Source organism: Malaclemys terrapin, chromosome 4 (genome assembly GCF_027887155.1).
Source record: "Malaclemys terrapin pileata isolate rMalTer1 chromosome 4, rMalTer1.hap1, whole genome shotgun sequence".
NCBI classification, from domain to species: domain Eukaryota; kingdom Metazoa; phylum Chordata; order Testudines; family Emydidae; genus Malaclemys; species Malaclemys terrapin.
The window spans coordinates 50573316-50599103 of NC_071508.1; the positions used below are offsets into that span (position 1 = coordinate 50573316).

General features: G+C 45.4%; 2 protein-coding genes across 5 annotated transcripts in view; one reads left to right on the forward strand and one right to left on the reverse strand.

Annotated features, from left to right (window-relative positions):
* LOC128836210 (zinc finger protein 664-like) overlaps positions 1-25788 on the forward strand; it is a 98274-nt gene that overhangs the window by 37137 nt on the left and 35349 nt on the right. The window contains exon 1 of one of the 2 annotated variants that reach the window (XM_054026259.1): positions 24212-24400. The exons of the other annotated variant lie outside the window; for it this stretch is intronic. The gene's annotated coding sequence lies outside the window, so the exon portion shown is untranslated. Of the gene's footprint in view, positions 1-24211; positions 24401-25788 lie in introns of those variants that run through there. 2 annotated transcript variants of the gene reach the window in all.
* Positions 1-25788, reverse strand: part of NUCB2 (nucleobindin 2) — a 50368-nt gene that overhangs the window by 18906 nt on the left and 5674 nt on the right. For 2 of the 3 annotated variants that reach the window (XM_054026254.1, XM_054026256.1), the window contains exons 2-7: positions 14393-14563; positions 12842-12949; positions 11092-11218; positions 2823-2926; positions 1442-1627; positions 593-683 (exon numbers count right to left, since the gene is read on the reverse strand). In XM_054026254.1, the coding sequence (XP_053882229.1) occupies positions 593-683; positions 1442-1627; positions 2823-2926; positions 11092-11218; positions 12842-12949; positions 14393-14551 (775 nt within the window). In that variant the 5' untranslated portion in view covers positions 14552-14563. Of the gene's footprint in view, positions 1-592; positions 684-1441; positions 1628-2822; positions 2927-11091; positions 11219-12841; positions 12950-14392; positions 14564-23893; positions 24099-25788 lie in introns of those variants that run through there. The other variant, XM_054026255.1, reaches the window with a different exon arrangement.

A 25788-nucleotide genomic window follows, 5' to 3' on the forward strand; every position in this document is an offset into this window, starting at 1 on the left:
CCTTAACCCCCAATTTCATGAGCATTCATGGCCTGCCATACAATTTCCATACCCAGATGTGGCCCTCGGGCCAAAAAGTTTGCCCACCCCTGCAGAAGAATGAATGACACTCCGTTTACTGAGCTAGACTGAGATGGTGAAACTGCAAGTTCATTCATACTATCCTTCTGTGACACATCCTGATGGCGTAGTTTGTGGGCAAAATGACAACTAAGGACTTTCCCCCTAAAAAAAATTACCTGGCAACTGAAGAACCAGCTCTGTCTTTTAAACCTACTGCCACATACAATTATTGCACTCCTCTTGGAGATACATGAGCTCTTTTTGAAAATATAACCCGTTGAACTTTTACATTGCTCCACTTGAGAGTATAGCAGTACAATAGTACATACACCCATTGTGGTAGTAAGTGCTCTTGCATGAACAGTTTGAACTTGACCAAACTGCTGATTTACTCCTTTTTGTCTTTCTGGACTCATCCAAATAGCTTGTGTGACCAGATTTTTCCCAACAGAAGATAACACCTTCCAAACAAATAGATAATGCAAGAATCAATTGACTTGCACCTTTTAAACTAAATCTAATCTCTTACCATGTAACTTGAAAAATGTCTTTGGATTGAAGTCATTAGGATCCAGCCCATCCGACTCCTCCCACACCTCTTTAAGTTGGTCTTTGCTTCCCTGTAGATTGATTACAAATAGAAATCACTCAAAGTAATGACATGTAATTTTATTGCACTAAACTGGAGTTAAAATTTTTCAAAAAGGCTTTTCAAAAACTTTTAGAATGGCCCTGCTTTATAGGCCTGATCCAAAGCCCACAGAAATCAATGGCAGTCTTCTTCCATTGACTTCAATGAGTTCTGAATCAGGCTCTGCGTTGTCACAAGGCAGAGGGGTTGAGGGTGCCATGAAGCAGCATACTCAGACTCTGGGCAAACGGAACCCCTGGAATCGCTTTGCACAGCCCCTCATTTAGGAACTGTCTAAAGTGAATTTCAGTCTACTCTTCTTGCCCAGAGGGAAGGTAGCTGTAATGGTGGGATTTGCAGTGTAAGCATGGGTGGGGCAGAATAATCCTGAATAATCTCTGGCGTCTTTATTTGCAAGCATTTTGCCAGTCTATCACATAGCTGTATACCAAACACAACAAAGCTAACAGGCAGCTAGGGTAGGGTTTTCTAAAGTGCTCAGCATTGTGTTCTCTCTTTCTTTCCATTGAACTCAGTGGTAAGATTCTTGCTGATTTCAAAGGGAGCAGAGTTTAAGACTTTTGAAAATCCCATCCACAGAGTATTAGTCTTTATTCCCCATTTTAATGCTGATCATATGTGAATGAACAAGGTGTTATCCGGGCCTGTTTTGTTATAAGCCATTGCTCTTTGGTATGCAAAGCTTTCTCTAGCAGGATAAGAAATGTGTAAACACTGTATCCTTACAGGATGATTCACTTTGGGGTGATTGCCATGCTTTTTCTTCATCTCCTCATATTTGGATTCTTCTTCCCGTCTCTTCTCTTCATTCAGTGTTTTTAAATATTCTCTCCTTTCATGTTCCTTCATCATCTCGTATTTCTTAAATTCATCGTGGCGTGTCTTGTCATAGTTTTCCAGGTCACTTGTAGCCTACAAGAAATGTTTATGCTGAAAAGACTGTATTGCTTAGAAGTGTGAATGACTGGCCATATTGCCATTGCTTTGCCAAACACAAGGTAAGCTAATTGTGGATCATCTTTCAACAGAGTGTAGCGTAATATCTGTCTTTCCCCACTCTACCTGTTCAGCAAAACCAATCAGTTTCACAGAATTTAATATTCTAGGAATCAACTGATTTGCCTTCCTCGCCCATGCACCGATTTAAGAGGAGGCAGTAAGGCACCCTTACTCTCCTGGGTAGGCTACCCACATTGTACAAAGGGCCATTACTCTCCATCCCACACAGATGGGCAAGGACTGGAGAATAGACACAGTTTTGACTCCTTTCTCCCTACATATGTTCCGCCCCCTGGTGGGCCAGGCCAGTTTGTTTACCTGCCGTGTCCGCAGGTTCGGCCGATCGCAGCTCCCACCGGCCGCAGTTCGCCGTTCCAGGCCAATGGGGGCTGCGGGAAGCGCGGCCAGCACATCCTTCGGCCCACACCACTTCCTGCAGCCCCCATTGGAGCAGCGAACTGTGGCTAGTGGGAGCTGTGATCGGCCGAACCTGCGGACACGGCAGGTAAACAAACTGGCCTGGCCCGCCAGGGGGCTTACCCTTGCGGGCCGTGTGCCAAAGGTTGCCAATCCCTGCCTTATATTAAAGTCATTATGTGACAAGCTTAAAGTAATTTAGGTATAAAAATATACTTCGAAAGTATTCTACATAATATACATCTATCAAAACTGAACTGAATTTACATGCCCTTGACAAGTCATGTTTTGTTCCCAAAGCTGCTCACAATGGCACAAGAATGAGAATGCTATAAGATGCTACCTGAAAAATTAACAGGTTCTCTGGTGATAGGGTGACCAGACAGCAAATGTGAAAAATCAGGACGGGGGTGGGGGGGTAATAGGAGCCTATATAAGAAAAAGACCCCAAAATCAGGACTGTCCCTATAAAATCAGGACATCAGGTCACCCTATATGGCGAACACATGTCAATGGCATAGAAGCTTTCCAATACACAATGGAGCCAACTAAGTTCCTCTAAGATTAAGATCCGTGTGGTATTTACAGAAGATTGGTATAGATAAAGTAAAAGGATTTGCTTTCACTGCAGAGAAATACATGATCAATCATAGCAAGTGAACATCTACAATATTTTATATCTAACACTCACTGTTTTGATCAACATATCTAAATCTTTAGATTCAAACGTGTCAGGATTCTGGTGGTTGAGGTGTTCAAACTGTTTAAGGAGAGCTTGATGGTCTATGCCAGTGTCTGAAAGAAGAAGGTAAAAATATGTTTTTAAAACATTATTTTGAACATAAAACATATCAAACAAGTTTGAAGGAGAGAGTTCTGGAAGTTAAATGCTTTCAAACACAAGCCTGTGATATACAAATAATTGAGGCTCCTTAGGGACTGGATAGGTATTTGCAATTTGATGAAAGAATAGCAACGTTTCTAGACTAGCATTGCTTAAGAAAGCTTGGTGAACTTCACTGAGCCTCTAGCAATTTGCACAGGCACTCCTCCTACCAAGATGGAGTATTGCATTTTTACACTGTAATTTTAACACGCAGAAATTAAAGCAGATATCACAAGTATTTCAAGCTTCACAATCCAGAATAGACACTGCACTACTAGTTCATGCAAATGACCATATAAATAAAACAGCTGATTCTGTAGTTGTGATGGGGTCAATTGAAGTGCCAAATTGCTGACCAGCATCATCCAGCTGAATTTGGTTCTTAGGACTGACTCCTCACCTTACACCTTGCAAAATCACCTCTACCTGGCCAAAGTGGATGTGAAACAATACCAAATCAGAATAGCAGCAGTTTAGATTCCTTTTGTACTGGCAGTGGGGAGTCAGGCCCTGTGTCCAAATAAGGTGCTGCAAACATTTCTCCCTCCCTTCTGTAGGGGTTGCTTCCAACAATATAAAACATGCAAGTATAGTAACAGCATCAAACGCTTCTATGCTACCAGTTTTCCAAATGCTACTGTGATTTTGGTCCGTACACCCATATAACACTCTAGACCAATATTACGTTGAACAGCATCTGTTCTGTTAAGTTAGGCATGACGGTAATGTCCAGTGATTCTAGAAGTCTATCAGTTTTTTAATTGGGCAGCTTGTCAAGATGGCTGAACAAAAAAAAGAGGAAATGTTTGATCTGTATAGGAGATTGTAGGACAGTCTCCTTCAACTTGTTACCCTTTAGTAAGCTAAAGATAGTCTTGTCACATCTGTGCTCTGTTTTTTTATTATCAGATGCCAGCAAACAGTGGCCAGTGCATATTTCAACCACCATTCCTCCACTGTGAGATCACTTGTGCCTAAATACATTCTCTGATGAATCACTGTTTTATAAAGCATTTTTTAAAAGTGCAGTATTAGATTTTATCTTTCCACATTACTGCTAAACCAGACAAAAGGTTCTTATTTGATCGTTTGAAAATGGAACACTGTAAAAATACATCCAGCTGGGGGACATGTAAATACCTTATTACTGCAGTATAAGCACCTCACAATCTTTATTGCATTTATCCTGTGAGGTAAAGAAGTACTGTCACTCACATTTTACGGATGTGCCTCAGTTGCCCAGAGATACTTGCTCGAGGTATACAGATACCATATATCTAATGGTGATAGCATTGTGATAAACTACAGGCCATATGACACAAAGTTTAGAACATGGATTATGTAGGGTATAGGAATTTAAATAGTGTGTGTCCTTAAGAGGCCCTGACTTTCTTCCATGTTACAGAAACCACCAGAACCTTGCCAAAGATATATTGTATATATGTAGTTAGGTCTTGCATTTTGTATGTAGTTAATAAACATGATTATGTGGACTCCATTGTGCCTGTGTGGCACATATTCATATTACATGTGTAATGTATATAGCAAAAAAACATAATGGCCTTTGACTGCTTCAGCTGTGTGCTAATTCATCTCTTCCAGGACCACTGCTAACAATCAAATCTTGGAGCAGCTTCAAACAAAGACACTTTTTATTTTTCAGGCATGCTGTCAGAGAAATATGTCCTAATTTCCACATACACACAACTGTTGAACTCTCCCCACACTAATCTGATGTGTAGCATAGAAAATATTCTATCCTGCATGAGTGTTTTAAGGCTCAATAGCTCAGGACCTTGTAGGGCTAGACATGGGAGTAACATGCCCATCCCAAACTCATGCTGATAAGACCGTTATTAATCTTGGATTTTCTGACTTTCTCTCTGGCAATGCAAAGCAGCCAGAAAGCTGCCCTGACAGGGCATCTCAGGGAATCACCAGGTGGCATAAAGTCAGCTATAATCAGTGGCAGAGGAGGAGTGGGGAATAGCTAAAGGACAATATGCTCTACCACTCCCTAGCAGGCACAAAGTCCGAGATCCACAAAGGGATTTTGGCATTGTGAGGCTCAGCGTTAACTTTTAGGTGCTCATAAAATCACAATATACTGTGATCCAGAAAGCCTGAATTAGACACCTAGGCTCCCTACATGGTGAATGGGGAGAGATAGAAATCTAAGAATGTGATCCAAAAAAAGCCAGCAAGCTAGGCAGCTCCCCACCTAAACTAGCCAGTTGGAAATATCTTAGAGAAGGGGGGTGTACGAAGCCACTACATTCTTGAAGATAGGCACCTAAGTCCAGACTGCAGGTAGGAACTCAGCTCTGCTTGCAATCCACAACTGCAAACCCCTCTTCTTGAGTCAGGCAGCTGAAGCATCTGCCTCACTCCACGCAAAACTGACAGAAGAGGCGATGACCATATAATTTTTAGCCCAGTGGTTAGAGCCCTCACCTGGGATGTGAGAGACCCAGCTTTAATTTCCCCCTTCATGGAGCGGTGAACAGAGGATTTGAATAGGGGTCTTCCACACCTCTGATGGCTCCAACCACTGAGCTTCAGGATATTCTGATGTGGGCTCATTCAGTATCTCCTGTTGAAGCTGTTCCACTGTGCATAAATACTTAGTTGCTGGACTAGAGAGAGAGAAAAAATGACTTTATAGCTTGGAGATTAGAACACCCATTTAGAAGGTGGGAGATCCAGAGTGCAGTACCCCTGCTCCAATCACTGTGCTTGAGGTGGGAACCAAACCTGTCTCCCACATCCCAGGTGAGACACTGGGCTAAAAGTTTTAACCTGGACAGTGTTAGCACCACCACAACTACAACTGCAACCCAGTCTGGTAGGCGACCTCTGAGCACACCTACCCAATCTAGCCCTGCAGCAAGATAAGTGGATGAATGCTTATCTTCCCCTAGTTCATGTATTGCAATGAGGCTTAGGTGGGAGATAGTACCCGGGTGCCTTGAGTAAGGCAGCAGTGTGCATACCCGGAGGCAGAAATTTAGGTGCCTCAGAAAACTTAAGTGTTGAGTGTTTAGGCACCTACAGCGTTTGGCGGCAGCCAACAGGGAGTTTTGTGGATCGTAATGGTGCCTAAAACTGGGATTTAGGCACCTAAGTCTGTGGGTTAAGGACTAGATTCACAAAGGAATTTATGTGCCTAGAAAATCACTGGGATTCACAAAGCCTGAGTTCAACACCTAGGCTCCCTATACAATGAACAAAGAGATAAGCGCCTCAGAATGGAATTCACAAAAACCAGTCACTAGGAGGCGCCTCACCTAAACTAGTCAATGGGAGATGCCAAGCCAAAGGACGTGTGCTAAGCCCCACCCCACCCCCCTTGGAGATAGGCATCTCAACCTGGGCTCCAGGGCAGTGCCTCCTTTTGCTTGGGATTCTCTGCTGCAACTCCTCTCTTAGAGCTAGTCTCCATTCCCGCTTACATTGCTGTAACTTGCGTTGCTCAGGGGTGTGAAAGACACCACCCTGAGCGACATCAGTTACATTGACTGTCCACATTGGGGCTATGTTGGCGGGAGATGTTCTCCCGCCAACATAGCTTCTGACTCTTCTGGAGATGGACTAATTATGCCAACGGGAAGAGTGCTCTCCTGTCAGCATAGTGCATCTTCACCAGATGTGCTACAGTGGTGCAGCTGCATCAATGTAGCGCTGTAGTGTAGACTTGCCTTCAGTGTTAGGTGCCTATGATGATTTGTGCAGGAGGCTGTGGAAGGAGGGAGCTTAGGCATCTGGATACCTGGCATGGTGCTGCCTGGCTGAGCACCTGCAGCTCTTACTGACTTCTGTGGAATTTGTGCGTGCTCAGCACTTCTGAAAATCAGGTTGTTAAAGTTAGGCAGGCTGGTCAAATTTTTCAAACCTGGATACCTAAAGTTAGAGATCTAAATAAAAGAAATGCTGCATGCCTGCAGCTCCCACTGAAGTCAGTGACATCCAAATTTGAAAAATGTGACCACTGTGCATACATACACACACATAGCATACATACATCTGCAGTCTGAGGATTTAGTTTGAGTGAGTACATGCTACTAAATACAATAATGCTGATCTTCTGAGACAGCGAGGGTTCATGGGTGTGACCTTGCACTCTGTGATTTTATGAAAATATGTTAAAGTGTGAATATGTAACTGGAATATGCTTCATGCACAAGGTCTCTTGTAATGTATCATTACAAAGCTTATAATCTACGGAGTGTGGTCATCCTATTTGTATAAATGTATCATTCTTGTATCTGACACTAGAAATATGAAATATAACTGAGGTCCTGTTGTAATTATGCAAAGTGTGGGCCATTAATGGTGGCTTGGAAACTTGATGGCTCCCATTAACATGGACAATTGGTTGTAGATGGCTCTGTTTATTTGTAAGTCTTCCTGTATATGTGTGTGCTGGCAAGTGGGTAATGAAGTCTTACAGTGACATGTGATCACATCACCTGAACTGGAATCCATCTTTAACCTGGTGCTTTTCCATTTAGAAGGAGGGGTGGGAACCCAGAGAGGGACAAAGGATTCCTGCCTTGTACAAAAGATATATAAGGGGGTGGAACAGAACAAAGGGGGCTGCAGTCATAAGAAATCCCCTAACTACCACCTGAGCTGGAACAAGGACTGTACCGGGGAAAGGACTGAGCCCAGACTAGGAGAAGGCTAGTCTGACAAAGAAGCTTATTGGAACATCTCTGAGGGTGAGGTTTCATCTTTATTCAGTTTCTTACTGTATTAGACTTAGACTTGCATGTTTTATTTTATTTTGTTTGGTAATTTACTTTGTTCTGTCTGTTATTACTTGGAACCACTTAAATCCTACTTTTTGTATTTAATAAAAATCACTTTTTACTTATTAATTAACCCAGAGTATGTATTGATACCGGGGGGGGAGGAGGGGGGGAACAGCTGTGCATATCTCTCTATCAGTATTATAGAGGGCAAACAATTTGAGTTTACCCTGTATACATTTTATACAGGGTCAAACGGATTTATTTGGGGTTTGGACCTCATTGGGAGTTGGGTATCTGAGTGCTGGAGACCGGAACACTTCTTAAGCTGTTTTCAGTTAAGTCTGCAGCTTTTGGGGGACGTGGTTCAGACCTGGGTCTGTGTTTGTAGCAGGCTAACGTGTCTGGCAAACCAGGCAGGGCACTGAAGTCCCGAGCTGCCAGGGAAAACGGGCTCAGAGGTAGTCTCAGCACATCAGGTGGCAGTCCCAAAGGGGTTTCTGTGATCCAACCCGTCACAATGGGGCATTACAACGAAATTTTCAGCTACATAAAGTTACCATCCACACTAGTTGTCCTTAATTAGATTATTGTGAGCTTCATCACAACTTCAGGGGGAAATCTGCCTGCATTAGAATCTGCGATGAACTGTGGGTCTTGTGTACATATGTGAAGCAACCCATTTATTCCTCTGGAGAGGATATGTGGTGGGCTGTGTTCTCTGGACTGTAACTTTCATTTAAAAAGAAAAGCACAAAAGACTGAAAAGTGATCTAAAGCTCTAGGCCAATTTTATTATTATTTACTAATTGTAGGACATAGCACCCAGAGGTCCCAATCAGGGATCAAGGCCCCATTGGAATAGCCAGGGGCAGATAAAGGTTTTGTAGATCCCCTGGGCCAGAACAAGTGGGACCCCTCCCAACCCCTTCCGCCTGCAGTCCCTCCCGTCCCTCCCAGTGCTCTTGCCACTTGGGATGCTGGCGTGGGGAAGTGCCCTGCTCCGCCCAGCCGGCGCTGCAGTGAAGAGTGGAGTCTGGGCACAGGGGCTCCCCGGCAGGGGTGCCAGGTGGGCAGAGCGAGTTGGAGGTGCGGGGCACCCATTTTTCTGGGCCCCCCCCAATTGCCTGTGGCCAGGGTGGTCCAGTGGCTAATTAATGACTGGGAATAAGCACTTCACTAAAAAGCAGTAAAAATACAGTCCTTCCCCAAAGATTTTTGGCTTTCTCCTGGCATTACCAGTGCCACAGCGGGATGGTAGAACACTGAAAGAATACAAGCTTAAGTTATGATTCATTGCCCACTGAAATCAATGGGAGTCTTTCCACTGACTTGGTAAGGAATTGGATCAGGCCCCTACTGCGCTGATAAATCTGCGCAGAAAAATTACACATCCACTTTTTATTAAAAAGAAACAAAACTAAGCAGAATATTTTGGAAGATATTCCTAGCATCACCATTAGAAACTCTGTGCTTGTGAATACAATTCTTTTCAGAAAGAAACCTCCAGTAAAAGGTTTGCATCAAGTCTCCCTGGTAACTTTTTTTTAATTTATATTTTGCATGTTAGAATTAAATTGTGCAGCGTTGGGCAAGCAGATGAGGCAGTACCCCCTGCCAGGCAAGCTAGCAGGAACTGTACGCGCTGGAAACTTGTATACTTTGTTTCTAAATATAAAGACCTACTGAGTAGATTGCAGTGTAGCATTAGCAATGCTATAATTATGGACAAGAAGACACTTTCATTCCAAGTCCCTGTTTCTGATGCTTGAACTGCAACAACAACAAAAATCCTTTGAGCTGAGTTTCTCATGCTAATTTCTGGTGAGGAGAAGGTTGAAAGAAAGACAGCCACTTTTGAGCTAGTCGACCAGTTAAAAAAAAACCTGTTCCGAACACCTTTTTAAAAAAAAAAGTAGATTGCGCTAAATCCACAAAGGGACATAGGAGTCCAATGCCTAATTTTTAGGCACTCTGGCACCCAATGGAATTCTCACCCCCAAGTAAGGCACCCAGGCTCCCTGTACAATACATGGGGAGAGTTAGGTTCCTAAAAATGTGATTCATATAAACCAGCATGCTGAGCAGGGAGCTGTCTAAACTAGCCGGTAGGAAATGCCAAAGAGAAGGGTAAGACATAAGCGCCACCTCTCAAAGGTAGTGAGGCACCTAATTTTAGACAGGAGGGAGGTGCCTATCTGTGTTTAGGATTCACAGTCACACACCTGCTCCTGGAATTGAGCACCTAAGCCAGGTCAGGTCAGTACTTTCTCTTCAGGGCGAGTGGCTGTTGATGTGACCCCAACCTGTTATAAGCAACAGCCACCTGGGTCACTGGAGTAGGGAGTGCAACATGGGTTTCCTGCATCCCAGGAAATGCCTAAGCCCCCAGGCTACAGAGTCTATATCTTTATCTTTTCCTCTCTGTCCCAGTGAGTATTTAATTATTCATACAGAGTGGAAGAGCTCCAATGGGAAAGACAGAGAGCCCTAACCCACAATACCAAATAGCCTTGTGGAAGGGGGCAGACCCAAGTTCAAGTCCCTGCTCCAAATTAGGCACAGTGAGGAGTTGGAAACAGGTCTCCTACAGCCCCTGTGAGTGCTGTAATTCCACACACACATTCCTGATCTGGTCACCCACGCTGTCTTTTGTGCAGGTTAGGCATACTCTGAGCTCACCTTATTGGATCAAGCCCAGCAGGAGAGAGAGGCAGGGGAACACCCTCATTTGAGAATCCTAGTGAAGCTTAGGCATGGGATAGGGAGCCAAGCAGCATCAGAAGTTTAGTTCATGCCCACTGGTGGAAACATAGGCACCATGGGAATTTACGTGCCTACAGGAGTAGGTGGAAGCTGAGCAGGGTTTCTAAGGATCTCAGTGGTGCTTAAAAGTTGAGCTTAGGCACCTAAGTGACTAAACCATGTAGTTTTGTGCTTTGGGAAAATCCCTCAACAGTTTAATTGGTTAAATTCAACCCTGCCATATTGCTAGAACACAGTGAGGGATGTGAAAAGTGAGACATTGAGGGAAACTGTTGTCTGAGAAATAGTTATAAGCATCTAAAAGTCCCATTGTCAGCATCAGTTTTTCTTACTTGTAAGACACAGATTGCTTCCCTTCTTCTCCCTGATTTTCTAGAAGGACACGCTCTTTCTCATACTTTCCATCTCAAGAGTATGAAATGGGGACCATTTTACCATTCCAACTCAGTTTAATCATTATTGCTGATAGGAGCCAGTGAACAAAATTGATGGATTCCAGGCACCTATCTGATAAAGACCAATCTGTTAATTGTCTGAATTCTGCTTTGTATGCTTACCTTGAAAGGAATCCATTTTAGCTTTAATTAGCATCCTTAACCTTGCCACTTCTTGTCTTTTCAGTTCATCCAGCCTTGTTCTCACATGATGGCTTACTAAGTCTAGCTCTTTGCTTAGCTTTCCACTCTGTTAAAATAAATAAGTGATCTATAAAGACAATCGTGTTGTAGTTTTCAAATGCCCACCACACGTGGGCTGTAAGACTCTCTACTCATGGTAGCCATTGTCAATTCTGAAGACCATATAAACATCATAAGTATCTCACACATTGTTTGAAGAGGAATATTAACTTTGTCAGTTTATGAAAATAGAAATTGGGGCAGGGCACTCACTGAAAGACTTTAAGCTGCCTTTAAAAAAAAAAAAGTTGATGCTCCAGATACCACAATTAAACCAAGACCCTAAAGCACAGCTGCGTATCTGTATTTAAAGATCTCTTCAGAAGTGAGTGACCATTCTGTAAATCAGCTATTCTCATCATGTGGTCCACAGAGAACTGCAGCTCAACAGGGTGCTGTGGGAGCCAACCTCTTGCTGAAGGAGGAATCAGCACAGTAGCAGCCACCTAGGGTGCTGTAAGAATGTTCAGCAGCACCTGAAGACTGTTACCAGCCCCCCAGGGACTGTGCCAGGAATGGAGTGGATCCCAGAGCTGTCAGACTCTAGCAGCAGCAGCAGAGCTTTACATCAAAGGTAATGCAAGAGGAATGAAAGCTTAGTGCTCTCTTCTCCCCAGCCTCACCATAAGAGAATGTGGAGCAGCCAGCTGGACCTGGGGATTGGAGAAGGGCGGAGGAGGAATGAACATAACCTAGGGTGGCAACAGCGGGAGAGAAAAGAACACCAAGACAGTGGTTGGAGTGGTACCTGAAGTAGGGGTGCTGGGAAGAGAAGAGAACCACAGCTCAGTCTTTTTTATTCTTCCCAAACACTGCCACCTTTATCACAAAACTTGAAGACCATGTGTTGTCCTCAATTCCCAGTGGCTTCAGGATCAGGCTTTTTTATGTTTCTCTACTTCCCCCACCCTTTTCCACGTCATTAAATTCACATGTGGCTCATTGCTTCCATCTGGAAGGGTAGAGAAGCCTCTCTGCCGTTGGCTCAGTAGTGCTCTGAATCACTTGGCAGGCAACAAAGTGAGAGCTATGCTAAGAGCCATTTTGACATTAATGAACATTGTGCTGTTCCTTCTGAATTTCAAAGAATTCTTAAGGCCTTGCTTTCCATTTTGCAGGAAAACGCTAATAAATGTTTCCCAAAAGCAAGATATCTGAATCTAGTTGTTTTATTAATAGTTAGGTAACAAATTAAAACCTCTTGGAAGACTGATATGGTACAGTTTCTTTAAAAAACAGCTCTCCGGGGGTGGGATAGCTCAGCGGTTTGAGCATTGGCCTGCTAAACCCAGGGTTGTGAGTTCAATCCTTGAGAGGCCACTTAGGGATCTGGGGCAAAATCAGTACTTGGTCCTGTTAGTGAAGGCAGGGGACTGGACTGGATGACCTTTCAAGGTCACTTCCAGTTCTAGGAGATGGGATATCTCCATTAATTTAATTTAAATCTGTCCTGTAGCTGCAGAAATCAAGATCTCTTTAAAGAGTCTAATTTAAATTGTGTAAGCTATAAAAAAGTAATGTAAAGGCAATACTAAATAAAAATTAAGATGAACAGAAAAATATGAAACTATCATTGATTTGTAGCTGTCTAAACTTGTCTTGATTAAATTCTATTGATCTTTGCACATACCTTTATTTCCTCTATATCAGCAGTCTGAAGTTTCTCTCTGAAATGTTTATCTGTTTCTAGGACATCTATCACTTGCTTGAGATATTCATCATAATAAAGCCCAGTATCCTTTAGGAAAAGAAGTTTGAGATTAGAAAAAAATATGCCCTCAAATGTTTTATTTCCATATAAATGCAAAGATTTAATCTAATCACACAAAATCCCAAACATCAGTAGTATTGAGCATAATGCACTGACTCAGTATATCAGCAATAAGATATGAATTTCTTCGCTTTGGTTGGTTTGCACAGTTATCATACACAAGCTAGTTTCCTCTGTTCCCTTTTTGTTCTAGAAGTTGACAAAGGAATAAAGGCAGATAGAGATTTAAGAACATACATCATGCACATTTGGGGCCTATCATATAAATTAAAAACAAACAAACAAGCTTTAATCTGTAACTTACTTGGTAGACAAATAGACCACAACAATTCAGAATGGCATAAACCCACCATTTTCCCCTACAGGAGATTATCTCCTTGAGTTTCCACTTTCTGAGTTTACTAGGAATTCTTTTTTAGGGAGCATAATGTGCCACTTCATTCCCATCCTGATAGAAGCAGCAGCCACAAGTTTTGCCCCCATAACCCAATATCCACCTCCAAGAATCATGCAAATCTTGGGGGAATTTACAGGAAGTACAGGACCATTTGCACAGGGCCATTGGGACAGAATTGCTGGGTGCTAACTAGCTGGAGCTGCCCCAAGAGGGTGAAGCTTCATATCAAGCCAGCAAAAGTTTGTATGGCAGCAGGCTATAGTAACATCCATTGTATTTTCCCCTGTGAGTTTGGGGCAAAGGGAACAATCTAGAGGAGCCTAGCCAGCTAGAATTGAACAGTGTGGGTACAGAGCTACCCCTCTCCAAGATTTCATGTTTAGTAGCAGGACTTCACTTGCAAAACAGCAATATTATTGTTTAATAACTAAAAGCTCTTACGTGCACTTTGTTTCATGGCAACTCCATTTTCCACTTTGGCAAACACATTATCTCAGCTGTCATTATTTGACATGGTTACCCACTGCATTTTATTACTAGGAAAATTGCTTGCGAAAATCCTTCTGTATTTCCCTGATTTAACCCTGTTCCACTCTCTGTTGAGGTCCAAGTTGGGACCAGCATTCTTCCTGCCAAAGATGACTGGATAGAACTTCCTTTTAGCTTATTAATGCCACTCAATCAGTTGGGAGGAGGTGTACAATAGGAATTTCCTCCCATCAGGAGCTTTGTGCATTGGCTCCGTTACCTCCCTAGTCCTACCACATCAGGGAGCGAGAGACGGGAGCAGGTATTGAACACTGAATATGACCACTCCACATGGAAAGGTGAAATACTACTAGTTTCTCCTTAAAGTACAGCACTAACAAAGTTAATTATTATTTATTACAGCACCTAGGAGGACTAGTCATGGACAAATCTCAAGATGAAAAAGATCAATGAGCTTGTTATTGAAAGAAAAAACACTGCCTTTTAGTACAAAGTATTTAATAAAATACCTTTCATTTACTTACCGGGGTTTCTATTTTTGCTCCTTCTACATGGGGTTCTCCTTGAACTTTTGTCTTGTCTATGTCTATAGGCACTGCTTCCAAATTGATTAGGAGACATGTCACCAGCAGAACACACTGTTGCGATAGGATGGTTCTCCACCTCATCTGAAACATCATCATCACTCACTAGAGCTAGGTTTTATCAGAAATAAACTAGGTTATTGGACAGTATAAACACCATTCATATTAGCACCAGCAATAATCCTACGGATTATACATTATAAAGCCATCAAGGGACATTAGAGCCAAACAAGGTTAAACAGAAATACTACTCAAGGATTATTTTAAAATCTTAACAGATTAATAATTAGACCTCACTAGGCTGTCAAAATGGTAGTGATATTACACTGCTAGCATATGCAATGTAGCAAGTGCCCTACCCACAGAGAGATAAAAGATGAGGCATTACAAGGATTATTATATTGGCTTCTGTATGTTTAAGTGAAGACTCTTAAATCTGCTGTGGTATTATCTGTAATTCTGTAGAATGGTTTGGGTGGCAATAAAGCTTAGGATTTATACATTAATTTAGATGTTCAAAGTCCTGTACAATTGTCAGTTAGTTAGTTAGTGTGAAAGATACTATACAAAATAAGGTCCAGCTACTACTCTCACTGAAATCAATGGCAAGCTTTCCAATGATTATAATGGGAACAGGATCAGGCCTCAGGAATTGTATAGGACTTGCCTATTTTGGAACCAAGATTCTCCCCTGACCCCCATATCTTTAGGAAAGGATGAAAAGAAGTCCTCAAATTGTTCCAGCATCTGGTGGTCTAGAGAGGCCTTTAAACATTTGGGCTGTTATATTGTTAATGTCCACGGTAGCTTTACAGTCTACGGAAGTAGTTTTAGCACTTCTACTCATTTCAAGGGATGGATCAGTAACAGATGATGTTGTATTTGCACGTTCCTTTGCTAGGTCAGTGATGTAGATAATTCTCAGAAAACAGCTAAAAGTTTTCAATAGGGTGCCCTCCATGTGTAATTAGCTTAGATATGTCAAAGAAAGATGTAATAACATACAACAAATGTACCATGAACCAAACCAAAAGAAGTGTACTCACTACAAGAGCAATTTTTGTACAAGTTCTTAAAACTAGCCATGCAGATAATTCTATCACAAAGTATTTATTCATCAAAGATTTGCTGTCATTGAATCTAGAGCATGCAGTGCCAGTTTTCTTGGACATATAATGAAGTCCTCAGTAGGGAAGCATGGCACCTTTTTTGTCTGATCTCAGCTGGTCCTTTGCTGAGAAGCTAAATGGAGATAAAAATGCTAAAAGAATTAAACAGCTACTGTTTATTTTCCCCCACCCCATCTTAACTTTTCCTGTTTTTATCTGTGATAACACAAACAAAGAATAGATATATACAGATGTTAATACAGACAATCTTAAGTCTTTTGTTGAGGAAATAAAGTGAGAAAGCTAATATTGTATATTATATACATCTTTTGTTGAGCATTTCACAGACTAAAAGGATCCCAAGGATTCACTGAGATTATTTTTTTCTTATTTAAAGCAATCCGCAAAAAATGCCTGGTTGGAGTAGAGTAACTCTACGGAAATTAGTAGACTAACTCGGACATTAGTTCTTGGTATCTGGCAGGAGCTGCTGTTGCTGCCACCAATCATGCACTGAATGTGTTATTTTCAGTGTCAGCAGCTGTGAACAAAGTAGATCAGATTAACTTTTGCTGGATCATTCCCATAAAAAAATCTGAACTGATTTGCTGGAATCAGTAAGTTAATTTCTAACCTCAGCATAGTGTTGGTGACTTCTCTGTGGCCTGCAATGGCTCTAGACAGTTGATCTGTGAGGCTGTTCACTGTTCTAAATATTTTTAGAAGTCTGACGTGTCCTGATCATACAAAATGTGCAATAATTAAGATTATCAGGTTTTTTTTAAAAAACACTTTGTCTAGCATTACAATTTTAACAATACAATACACAGATTCATTCTGAGGATCTTATTAACAACTATCAAGATAGTTAATGGTTTGCACCCTCTTAAATTTGATGGTAGAGTAGGCAAGGATGAGTATTTGTCCATACTTCTCTGAGTCATGAATTTTAAAAAAAAAACAAACAAACACCATCCTTGGCTTTTGACATTGGGGGATTTTTGTGAGTGAGGTGCAAATAAGCAGTACACAGCTGTACAAAGTCCATTAACAATTTTAAGGGAATAATTAATGAGGAGGCACTTAGCAAGCGGGATATCGGAAACACAAACAACCAAGACTGATACACTTGCAGTCAGCTCCCCTCCCACTACTCATGTGCACTAGGCCACCAGGGCAGAATAAGCCAACTGGATAAAGGAAAAGAAGTAGCAGGAAAGCAACCCTATGTCTCTAGCTATAGTACAGCTTTTAACTGCAGTTGTAACCTGTTAGTGGCAGTCTGTGTTTACATACAACGTGACTAATATTTGATTAGTAACAATGGCGGCTAATCATGTGTCACTTGTGCCAGCAACCCCCTAAGCTGGCCAGTGGCGGTCTCCCTGTAACCACTTTGTAATACTGTTGTCCTGTGAGCAAGACCCCATTATTGTGCCTCACTACCTGATACTTCTTCCTCCCAGAGTTCATTGCCCCATGTGCTGCTAATGCCACTCTTTTTGCATGTTCTCCAGTTCTATCCCTAGTCCCTGCTGAGCAGGATACCCCAAATACAAACATGTTTAGGCAACATAGTAGTCGAATGCACAAGCTCAGTTAAATGATTGCATTGTGAATAAAAGCTACTGTCTGTGGAAATAGCTCAACCGTATTTGTGGCAACCAGTTCAGATAAAGTCACAAATTGGTTACAGAAACACCATTTTACTCATAATGTGGGCAGGCCCCTAAATGTTTCATTACAAACACAACCTCAGGGAACCTAATTACAAACCTGCTTCCAATTTATAGCATAGTCTGGACCATGACCATATAATCTAACTGCTGCAACCTTAGACGGCCCAGTCTACGCTACAAATTGGTTACCAGGCTTATTTTAGGTTAGAGGAGAACTGTGTTGTAGTAAAGTTTGCTATAGGAGGAGGTGTATTAATAGTGTAGATGTGGAGGTTTGGAGGGTGGTGAGAAAGAGGGTTAATTCTAAAATTGGTTGAGGCACAGCCATCCTCGCTCCACCCTCACCCCCAGAAGAAAAAGTTAGGACAGACACTTGTTAAACTGAGTTGTCACCTCAGTATTTTTAAAGACAATCCTGGAGAAGAGCTGAATCTCAGGAATCCGCTCTGAAATCTGAGGAGACAGGGTCAAATCCACAGTCAAACTGTGAAACCACTTCCCTGAAAATTTTCCCCAAATGTGCTGCTTTGAGGGCAGCCTGGTGAACTGGACAAATGAAAGGGAGAAAGGAAGCAGGAAATCCTAGGAATAGACATGAACATAAGTTAATGACCAGAAGGAAGTTAATGACCAGAGCCTGAGGACATAGTGAACATACTCTGATGTATCTTTTCAAAAGTGTTTCTTATGGAGATCAAAAGAGCAAATATTTTAATTGTTCATGTAAAGAAACTGCATTCTTGCTTTCTATGATAAAGCTTACAATAATTTGGGCCTTTAAAGATACTTGTTTTGTTTGGTCTGAGATGTTTTCATAAATGCATATGTTTTCATAAATGTTAACAATACTAACTGAATATTACCATAAATCACTCTGCAGAAGTGTGTAGTTTTTTTTTTTTAAAGTTGCTCTGCCACTTTTAGCCTTGGGTATGTCACTAAGGCCAGCACTTTCAACAGTGGTCTCTGATTGTGTGTATGCGCGCACGCACGGAACAGTTTTAGCCTAATTTTCATAGCTGCTAAGCTTCAGCTTTAAATTAATAGGAGGTGTAGATGCTTGGCAGCTTTGAAAATTAAGCCCCGAGTGTCAAGTTGGGCAATGAAAAATCAAAAGCCACAGTTGTAAATTTTAGCCTTGACTTTTCAGGGAAACTTGAAACATAAGGCCAGATTCTACTCTCAACTACACTGAATTTACACTGCTGTAACTAATGGAATTACTCTACTTTTCCACTGTTGTACCTGAGATCAGAACCTGGCCCATAGTTTGTGGATTGGGAATATTTTAATATCTATCCCACAGGATAGATCTGGATTAACTCTCCGGTGGGCCTGGGGCTATTAGATTTTGTGGGGCTCAAGTCTTTTTCCTAATTTAAAACAAAATTATCACAATTATGGCATCGAGGCTATTAATGCTATACTAAACTTGCCTTTTAATTAACATAAAGCTGTTCTATGGCTACATTTCAGTCTTAAAACATGTAGACTATGGTTAAGTTAATTCAAAATAGCCTACTTCTTACCTTAGAACAGCCATTATATTAGTTTCTTTCTTGGAGGGAGTTAGGGTGCAGGAAGGGGCTCCAAGCTGGGGCAGTGTTGGGGTGCAGGAGAGGGTGCAGGCTCTGGGAGGTAGTTTGGTGCAGAAGGGGATTCTGACCTGGGGCAAGAGGTGGGGTGTAAGAGTGGGTGCGAGGTGCAGGCTCTGGCCAGGAGGCGCTTACCACAGGGCTCCCGGCCGGCCGGCGGCACAGCAGGGTTCAGGCAAGCTGCCTGCCTGCATGCCATGGCCCCACGCCGCTCCCGGAAGCGGCCAACTGCTGGCACATCTCTGCGAACCCCTGGGGGAGGGGGACAGTGCGTCTCCGTGCGCTGCCTACAAACACCGCCCCCGCAGCTCCTCTTGGCCAGTTCCTGGAGCAGCGTGGGGTCACAGCATGCAGGCAGTCTGCCTGAGCCTGCTGCACTGGGGCCCCAGGCTGCAGCCCCTAAAGCCCCTGCATTAATCTGGCCCTGCTATCCCAAAGGTGTATTGTGAGTGCTTGTACAGTGCTTTGAAGATGTAAAATGGTAGTTGAATATACACATGAAGCTTATTTAGGGTTACCATATGTCCGGATTTTCCCGGACATGTCCGGCTTTTGGGGGCTCAAATCCCCGTCCGGGGGGAAATCCCCAAAAGCCGGGCATGTCCGGGAAAATCGGGAGGGCTGGGTGGTGCTCGGCCGGGGCCGGCCGTGCGGGGCCGGGGGCATGGTGCCGGGCCGGGAACCAGGGGCGCAGTGCAGGGCTGGGCGCGGTGCCGGACGGGGAGCCGGGGGCGCGGTGCCGGGCCGGGGTCCGGGCTGGGAGCCGGGTCGGCCGGGCCGGCGGGGAGCCGGGTCGGCCGGGCCTGCGGGGAGCCGGGCCGGCGGGGAGCCGGGCCGGCGGGGAGCCGGGCCCGCGGGGAGCCGGGCCCGCGGGGAGCCGGGTCGGCCGGGCCCGCGGGGAGCCGGGCCGGCGGGGAGCCGGGTCGGCCGGGCCCGCGGGGGGCCGGGCCGGCGGGGAGCCGGGCCGGCCGGGCCCGCGGGGGGCCGGGCCGGCGGGGAGCCGGGTCGGCCGGGCCGGCGGGGGGCCGGGCCGGCGGGGAGCCGGGTCGGCCGGGCCCGCGGGGAGCCGGGTCCGCGGGGAGCCGGGCCGGCCGGGCCCGCGGGGAGCCGGGCCGGCGGGGGGCCGGGCCGGCGGGGGGGCCGGGCCGGCCGGGAGCCGGGCCCGCGGGGAGCCGGGTCGGCCGGGCCCGCGGGGAGCCGGGCCGGCGGGGAGCCGGGCCGGCCGGGCCCGCGGGGAGCCGGGCCCGCGGGGAGCCGGGCCCGCGGGGAGCCGGGTCGGCCGGGCCCGCGGGGAGCCGGGCCGGCGGGGAGCCGGGTCGGCCGGGCCGGCGGGGAGCCGGGCCCGCGGGGAGCCGGGTCGGCCGGGCCCGCGGGGGGCCGGGCCGGCGGGGAGCCGGGTCGGCCGGGCCCGCGGGGGGCCGGGCCGGCGGGGAGCCGGGTCGGCCGGGCCGGCGGGGAGCCGGGTCGGCCGGGCCCGCGGGGAGCCGGGTCCGCGGGGAGCCGGGCCGGCCGGGCCCGCGGGGAGCCGGGCCGGCGGGGGGCCGGGCCGGCGGGGGGCCGGGCCGGCCGGGCCGACGGGGAGCCGGGCCGGCGGGGAGCCGGGCCGGCCGGGCCGGCGGGGGGCCGGGCCGGCGGGGGGCCGGGTCGGCCGGGCCGGCGGGGGGCCGGGCCGGCGGGGGGCCGGGCCGGCCGGGCCCGCGGGGAGCCGGGGGTGGTGGGCCAGGGCCGGCACCCCAGGGCCCGAGCCGACCCAGGCTGGAGCCGCCGGGGGGGCTAGCCTGGGCTGCGCCTCCTCCCCCCCACTCCCCCCTTACCTGCTTCAGGCTTCCCGCGAATCAAATGTTCGCGGGAAGCAGGGGAGGGGGCGGAGACTTTGGGGAGGGGGCGGGGTTGGGGAGGGGGTATGGGCGGGGCTGGGGGCGGGGCCAGGGGCCGTGGAGTGTCCTCCATTTGGAGGTACAGAATATGGTAACCCTAAGCTTATTACATGTACTTTATGGATGAGTTTGGTACTATTACTACCCTGCTTTGCATTGCACTCAAACCAAAACAAACAAATGAGGTTTCAAAGAACTGTCCTGACTTATAGTGACATCTGGAAATTGGAGTCCTATTTGCTTGTTCTACGGACAATATTTGCTAATGCTTTGGAGAGCAATAATGTAGGCTATTGGTGTATCTTAGAATTGCTTGCTGTTAAGATATCATGGTGTAGAAAGAGGATGTAAGAGTAAATATTTGGGTTCATATTTTCAAAAGGGTAGTCTCTTTTGCAAGCACAAATTCTGCCCACAAGATTTGCACATGAAGTTTTCAACTTACAACTGAATTTTGGTTGCAGTTCTGAGTATTTGCACCTGATTGTGAGTGCAAATCAGGAAGTTAGCCAGATCAGTAATTAAATTTATACCTGCAGTTCATTTTGTGGATGCAAATATTGTTGGTGTAAATTGTGCATGTAAAAAGCATTCATAAAAATATACTCCTTAATTTGGGAGAATATTTTCAGCTTCTAAGAACCTTAAATATTTCATAGTTCTTTTTAAACTAGATATTTAGTCTGGGTGGGATGTTCAAAAGAAACTAAATAACTTAGGAGCACAAGTCTCATTGAAAGTCAATGGGACTTGATTTCCTAAGCAAATTAGGTGTTCTTGAAAATTCCACCCTCTGATTAAGTATTATCAGATAAGATATTGGAATGTGACCTGATCCTCCCTGTATCTGTCCCATCTTCCTGACATGATGCAGTGCTTTGAAAACCAGGCTATCAAAAGAAGATGCAAATTGCTGGGTCAGACCTTTTAGGTAGATAGCCTGCACTGCAGCATTCCAACGATTGCATGATATTAGAGAGACAAGGTGGGTGAAGTAATATCTTTTATTGGACCAACTTCTGTTGGGGAGAGAGAAGTTGGTTCAATAAAAGATATTACCTCACCCACCTGGTCTCTAATATCCTGGGCCCAACACGGCTGCAGCTACACTGCATACAACAATGGATAGTATGATAGTCCAGCCTAAGCAGAAAAACCTGCAGGTGTGGAGAAGAATTAAAATTATGGAGAAGCTGAAATGGATGGACAAGAAATTCACAGATCTGTTGCCACTGACTTTGCAGAACTTGAGTTTTAACAGTGGGTTTTGTAATGCTTCCTGGGGGCACCCGGGTGCTATGAGTCACCTCGCTACCACCTGAACTTAGCAATAGTAAGCCTTGTTTGTGCCTGCCAGGGGTCAGCGCCCCGATTCCACCAGCCACAGGCAACACGAGCACTCACCTCTAGGCCTATACAGGCCCTGCTCTCTCTCTCTCCTACAAATTAGCGATAGGCACACTCCAACTTTGAGCCCTCCAAGCATCGCTCTCTGAGGGTCTAGCCCTTGTTCCACTGGACTCTCACAGTATTCACAGATTTGCTGCTTCCAAAGAATCAGTGCCCCCAGGTTACAGTTACACCTAAGATAACTTCTTTGCTTAATACAGAGCACACAGACATGGTTACAGTGAAAACGAGTAAAAGTTTTATTTAGCAAGGTATAGAGATGCAAATGATAGCAAGTAGAAGTACTGGAAACAAATGCTCACACAGAAAATAAAAATCATAACAAGCATTCTAGAACCCAGATTGCCTTAGCTGGATACTTTCCTGTCTTATAGAGCAATATTCACCTGAAGTCCTTCCAGCCTTTTACAACCAGGCTTGGCTGTGACCCTCCTTTCATAAGACAAACACACTGTTAGCTTGCTTTCTCAGTGAAGGATCCAGGGTGTCCCTCTGTACCCCCAGATATACCCCAGCAATTTACCGTCTTTACTAATAAACAGGATCTCCCTTCCTCGGTTTATTTTTTCCTGTAAATTTTCTCTCTTGACAGCTTCACAGTCGCTTGATTAGCATTTTGCTCAGTATGCAAACAGGCATCCAGTGTGACATACAATGCCCGATACATACATGACCAGATAGAGAGATAAGTGTCTGTTACCTCATGCTTGAAAGGAACCTCAGATATGTCACCTCCAGGTTACCTGCCTTAAAAACATAATTTTCAGTACAGACACAACTCCTTAAATATTATCCATTCATACATTTTACAATGTATGACCAGTGGGCTACCATTTCTCAGAAGAGACCTCAAATGCCACCTTTATGCGTATATCCGACACAGGGGATCCCTGTAAAACTCTATGCAAACCTGGGGCCCTCTGCTATTGGCAGCAAGAGGTTCCTGGGTCATAGGTTTCCAGGAGTAGAAGGAACCCAACTGCTTACACAAACTGTTGAATATTTAAAATATTAGTCAAATATGATCACTAAAATAGCAAATATTCTTAACCTGACCAAAACAGTCACCAGATTTAGAGGCATCATGGCATGAGATTACATGTATCAAATTGTGCATGCAAGAATAGCTGACTAAATTATGAGTCAGTCTTTAGAGTTGGACAATCTCTACTGTGAGTCACTGAAACAACTCTATTGTGTAACACATAACAAAAGAGGTAAAACAGGCTGATGGAAACCTTTGACGTTGAGTAAAGATATTAGGCAAAAGGAGATAGCTACAATTCATAGAATCATAGGACTAGAAAGGATCTCGAGAAAATTTTAATGTCTTGAGAAAGTGTTATGGTGTAGATAGGATACAGAGTATCTTTAAAAAAATATTTAAATGCGTAGGCAATAAAATGAACAAAATGGATATAATTACACTAACATAACCTACGTGTTGTGGACCTTTGGTCCCAAATATATAGATCTCCACCAGCTGAGAGAGATCAATGGAAAAAGAAAATTGTGTTACGATCAGAAATGAGTTTAAATACCCTCCACTCACCAAGTTGTAGGGAACAAGCTTAGAAATAAATATTTAATTACCTTTAAGGAATTATACCCCCATTACACTCAGTGATATCGTACAGCACATTCTTGTTTAGTACACTAATCTGAGCTTGTCTATTTTCAAGTTTATTTTCATTTTTGCTGTTCATTGTTCAGACTTAAATCATCTTTGTATCTAGGCCTGTTACCAGAGGGGAACATAAGAAATAATCACCAGCTTTTGGTCAAGTCTCATTTCATCCAGCAGATTTGCAAGTATCTGTTGGCTTGGGGCGGCAAAAAAGTCAGAGCTGGCCCTGTCCGCTTCCCTCACCCCAGCCCCAGCCGTGTCACTCAGGGGAGGCGGCTTGGTGGAAGGGATCCCCCCCTGCACTCAACAGCAGCGGCAGAAGTGGAGCAGCCCGGCCCCAGCCAGTTCTACTCCCACAGCTCCCAGCACGCCGCAGCACTCCACTTCCCGCCGCTGGTGAGTGCAGGGGAGGGTGGACCTTTCCCCAGTGCCCCTCCCCCCCCCCAAGCAACATGGCTGGGGTAGGGGAACGGGCAAGGGAAGCGGAACGGGCTGGGGCTGCGTTGCTCCGCTTCCCGCCGCCTCCTGCAGGGGAGCGTCCTTTCCCCAACCTCCCCGCACTCACCGGCAGCGGGAAGTGGAGCGACGCGGCTGGGAGCTGGCAGAGTGGAGCGGGCTGGGGCCGGGCACTTCCGCTTCCCACCGCTGCTGGTGAGTGTGTGTGCGCGGGGGGGGAGGAGGGACCTTTCCCCAATCCTCCCGGCCCCAGCGACAAGGCTGGGGCCTGGGCAAGGGAAGTGAAGCAGGCTGGGGCCGCGTTGCTCTGCTTCCCGCCACCAGTGAGGTGGGGGAGGGGGGAGAACCTTTCCCCAACCTCCCCGCACACCGCACTCACTGGCAGCGGGAAGCGGAGCACCGCGGCTGGGAGCTGGCGGAGTGGAGCAGGCTGGGGCCACATTGCTCCACTTCCTGCGCTGCTGACGGTGAGTGCCCCAGCCCCAGCCACCTTCCCGGGCTCCGCCGCGCCCGGCGGTTTCACCCACTTTCCAGCCACCGCGCTCGTGATCCTGCCCCTGCTCGCGGCTCCCGAACCCTACCCTGCCCTGCACTAACCTCGCCCCACTCTCGCTGCCGGCCGCTAGGATTTAAAATCCAAGCCGCCCACCGCTAGGCACCATAGGAACATCCCCTCCTGCCCAGTTTAAAGGGACAGGCGCACCCGCTGAGCTGCAAGCTGACAGCCGCGAGCAAAGAAGCACTTCCAAAGTCTCACCCCACAACGTCGTCCCTGCGTGAGTGTAAAAATTAAAAAGGCGCCACTTTGGGGGAATGTGCTCAGTGGGGGAGCGGCCACTCCCACTGCTCCCCCTCAGCTACGCTACTGCTCTGAGCGCTGCAAGTTTCAGTGCTGTAAAGTGGCAGTGTAGACAGTGCACCAGCGCTGGTAGCTACTCTCCTCGTGGGGGTGGTTTTTTTACAGCGCTGGGAAAGCTCTCTCTCAGTGCTGGTGCCACGAGTACAGAGCCAAGTGTAGTTGCTAGTGAAGACATGCCTTAAGTATGTTACACAAAGTAAAAAGCAGTTAGTTTTGACCCTCATTCTTCACTTAAGCAGAAATCATATAATTGTTTATGGTTTAAAAAGAACATGTACAAGCCTGTCAAATTCATTAACAGTGTAGACAGAAAATCAATTACATTCCAGTCTTAGTCACTGATTGTTAAGGAAATATATGAATACTTGCTTTGTTTTGTCAGCAAGGATATTCAGTATTCCTCAAAAGATGTTAAAATTGTCATCTAGATTTAAAATGCTACATATTTGCACTATATGTCATGTTAGTCACTAAATTTCCCCTCAAATATGATAGTACTGTATAATAAAGCAATAGAAAAAATCCACTGGCAAGATGAATGCCATTTAGAAAACTATGCTAAAGAGGTGGCACATGAAAGAATCATCATAATATTGATGTAAAAAAACAGAGACCTATCTGTGATAGTTACTTTCCAAATGAACTAAAAGTATTCTAATCCTAGAGGAGTAACTGAATAAAGGTTTCTTCTTGGAATACACAGAGAAAGCTACTTACAAAAGTA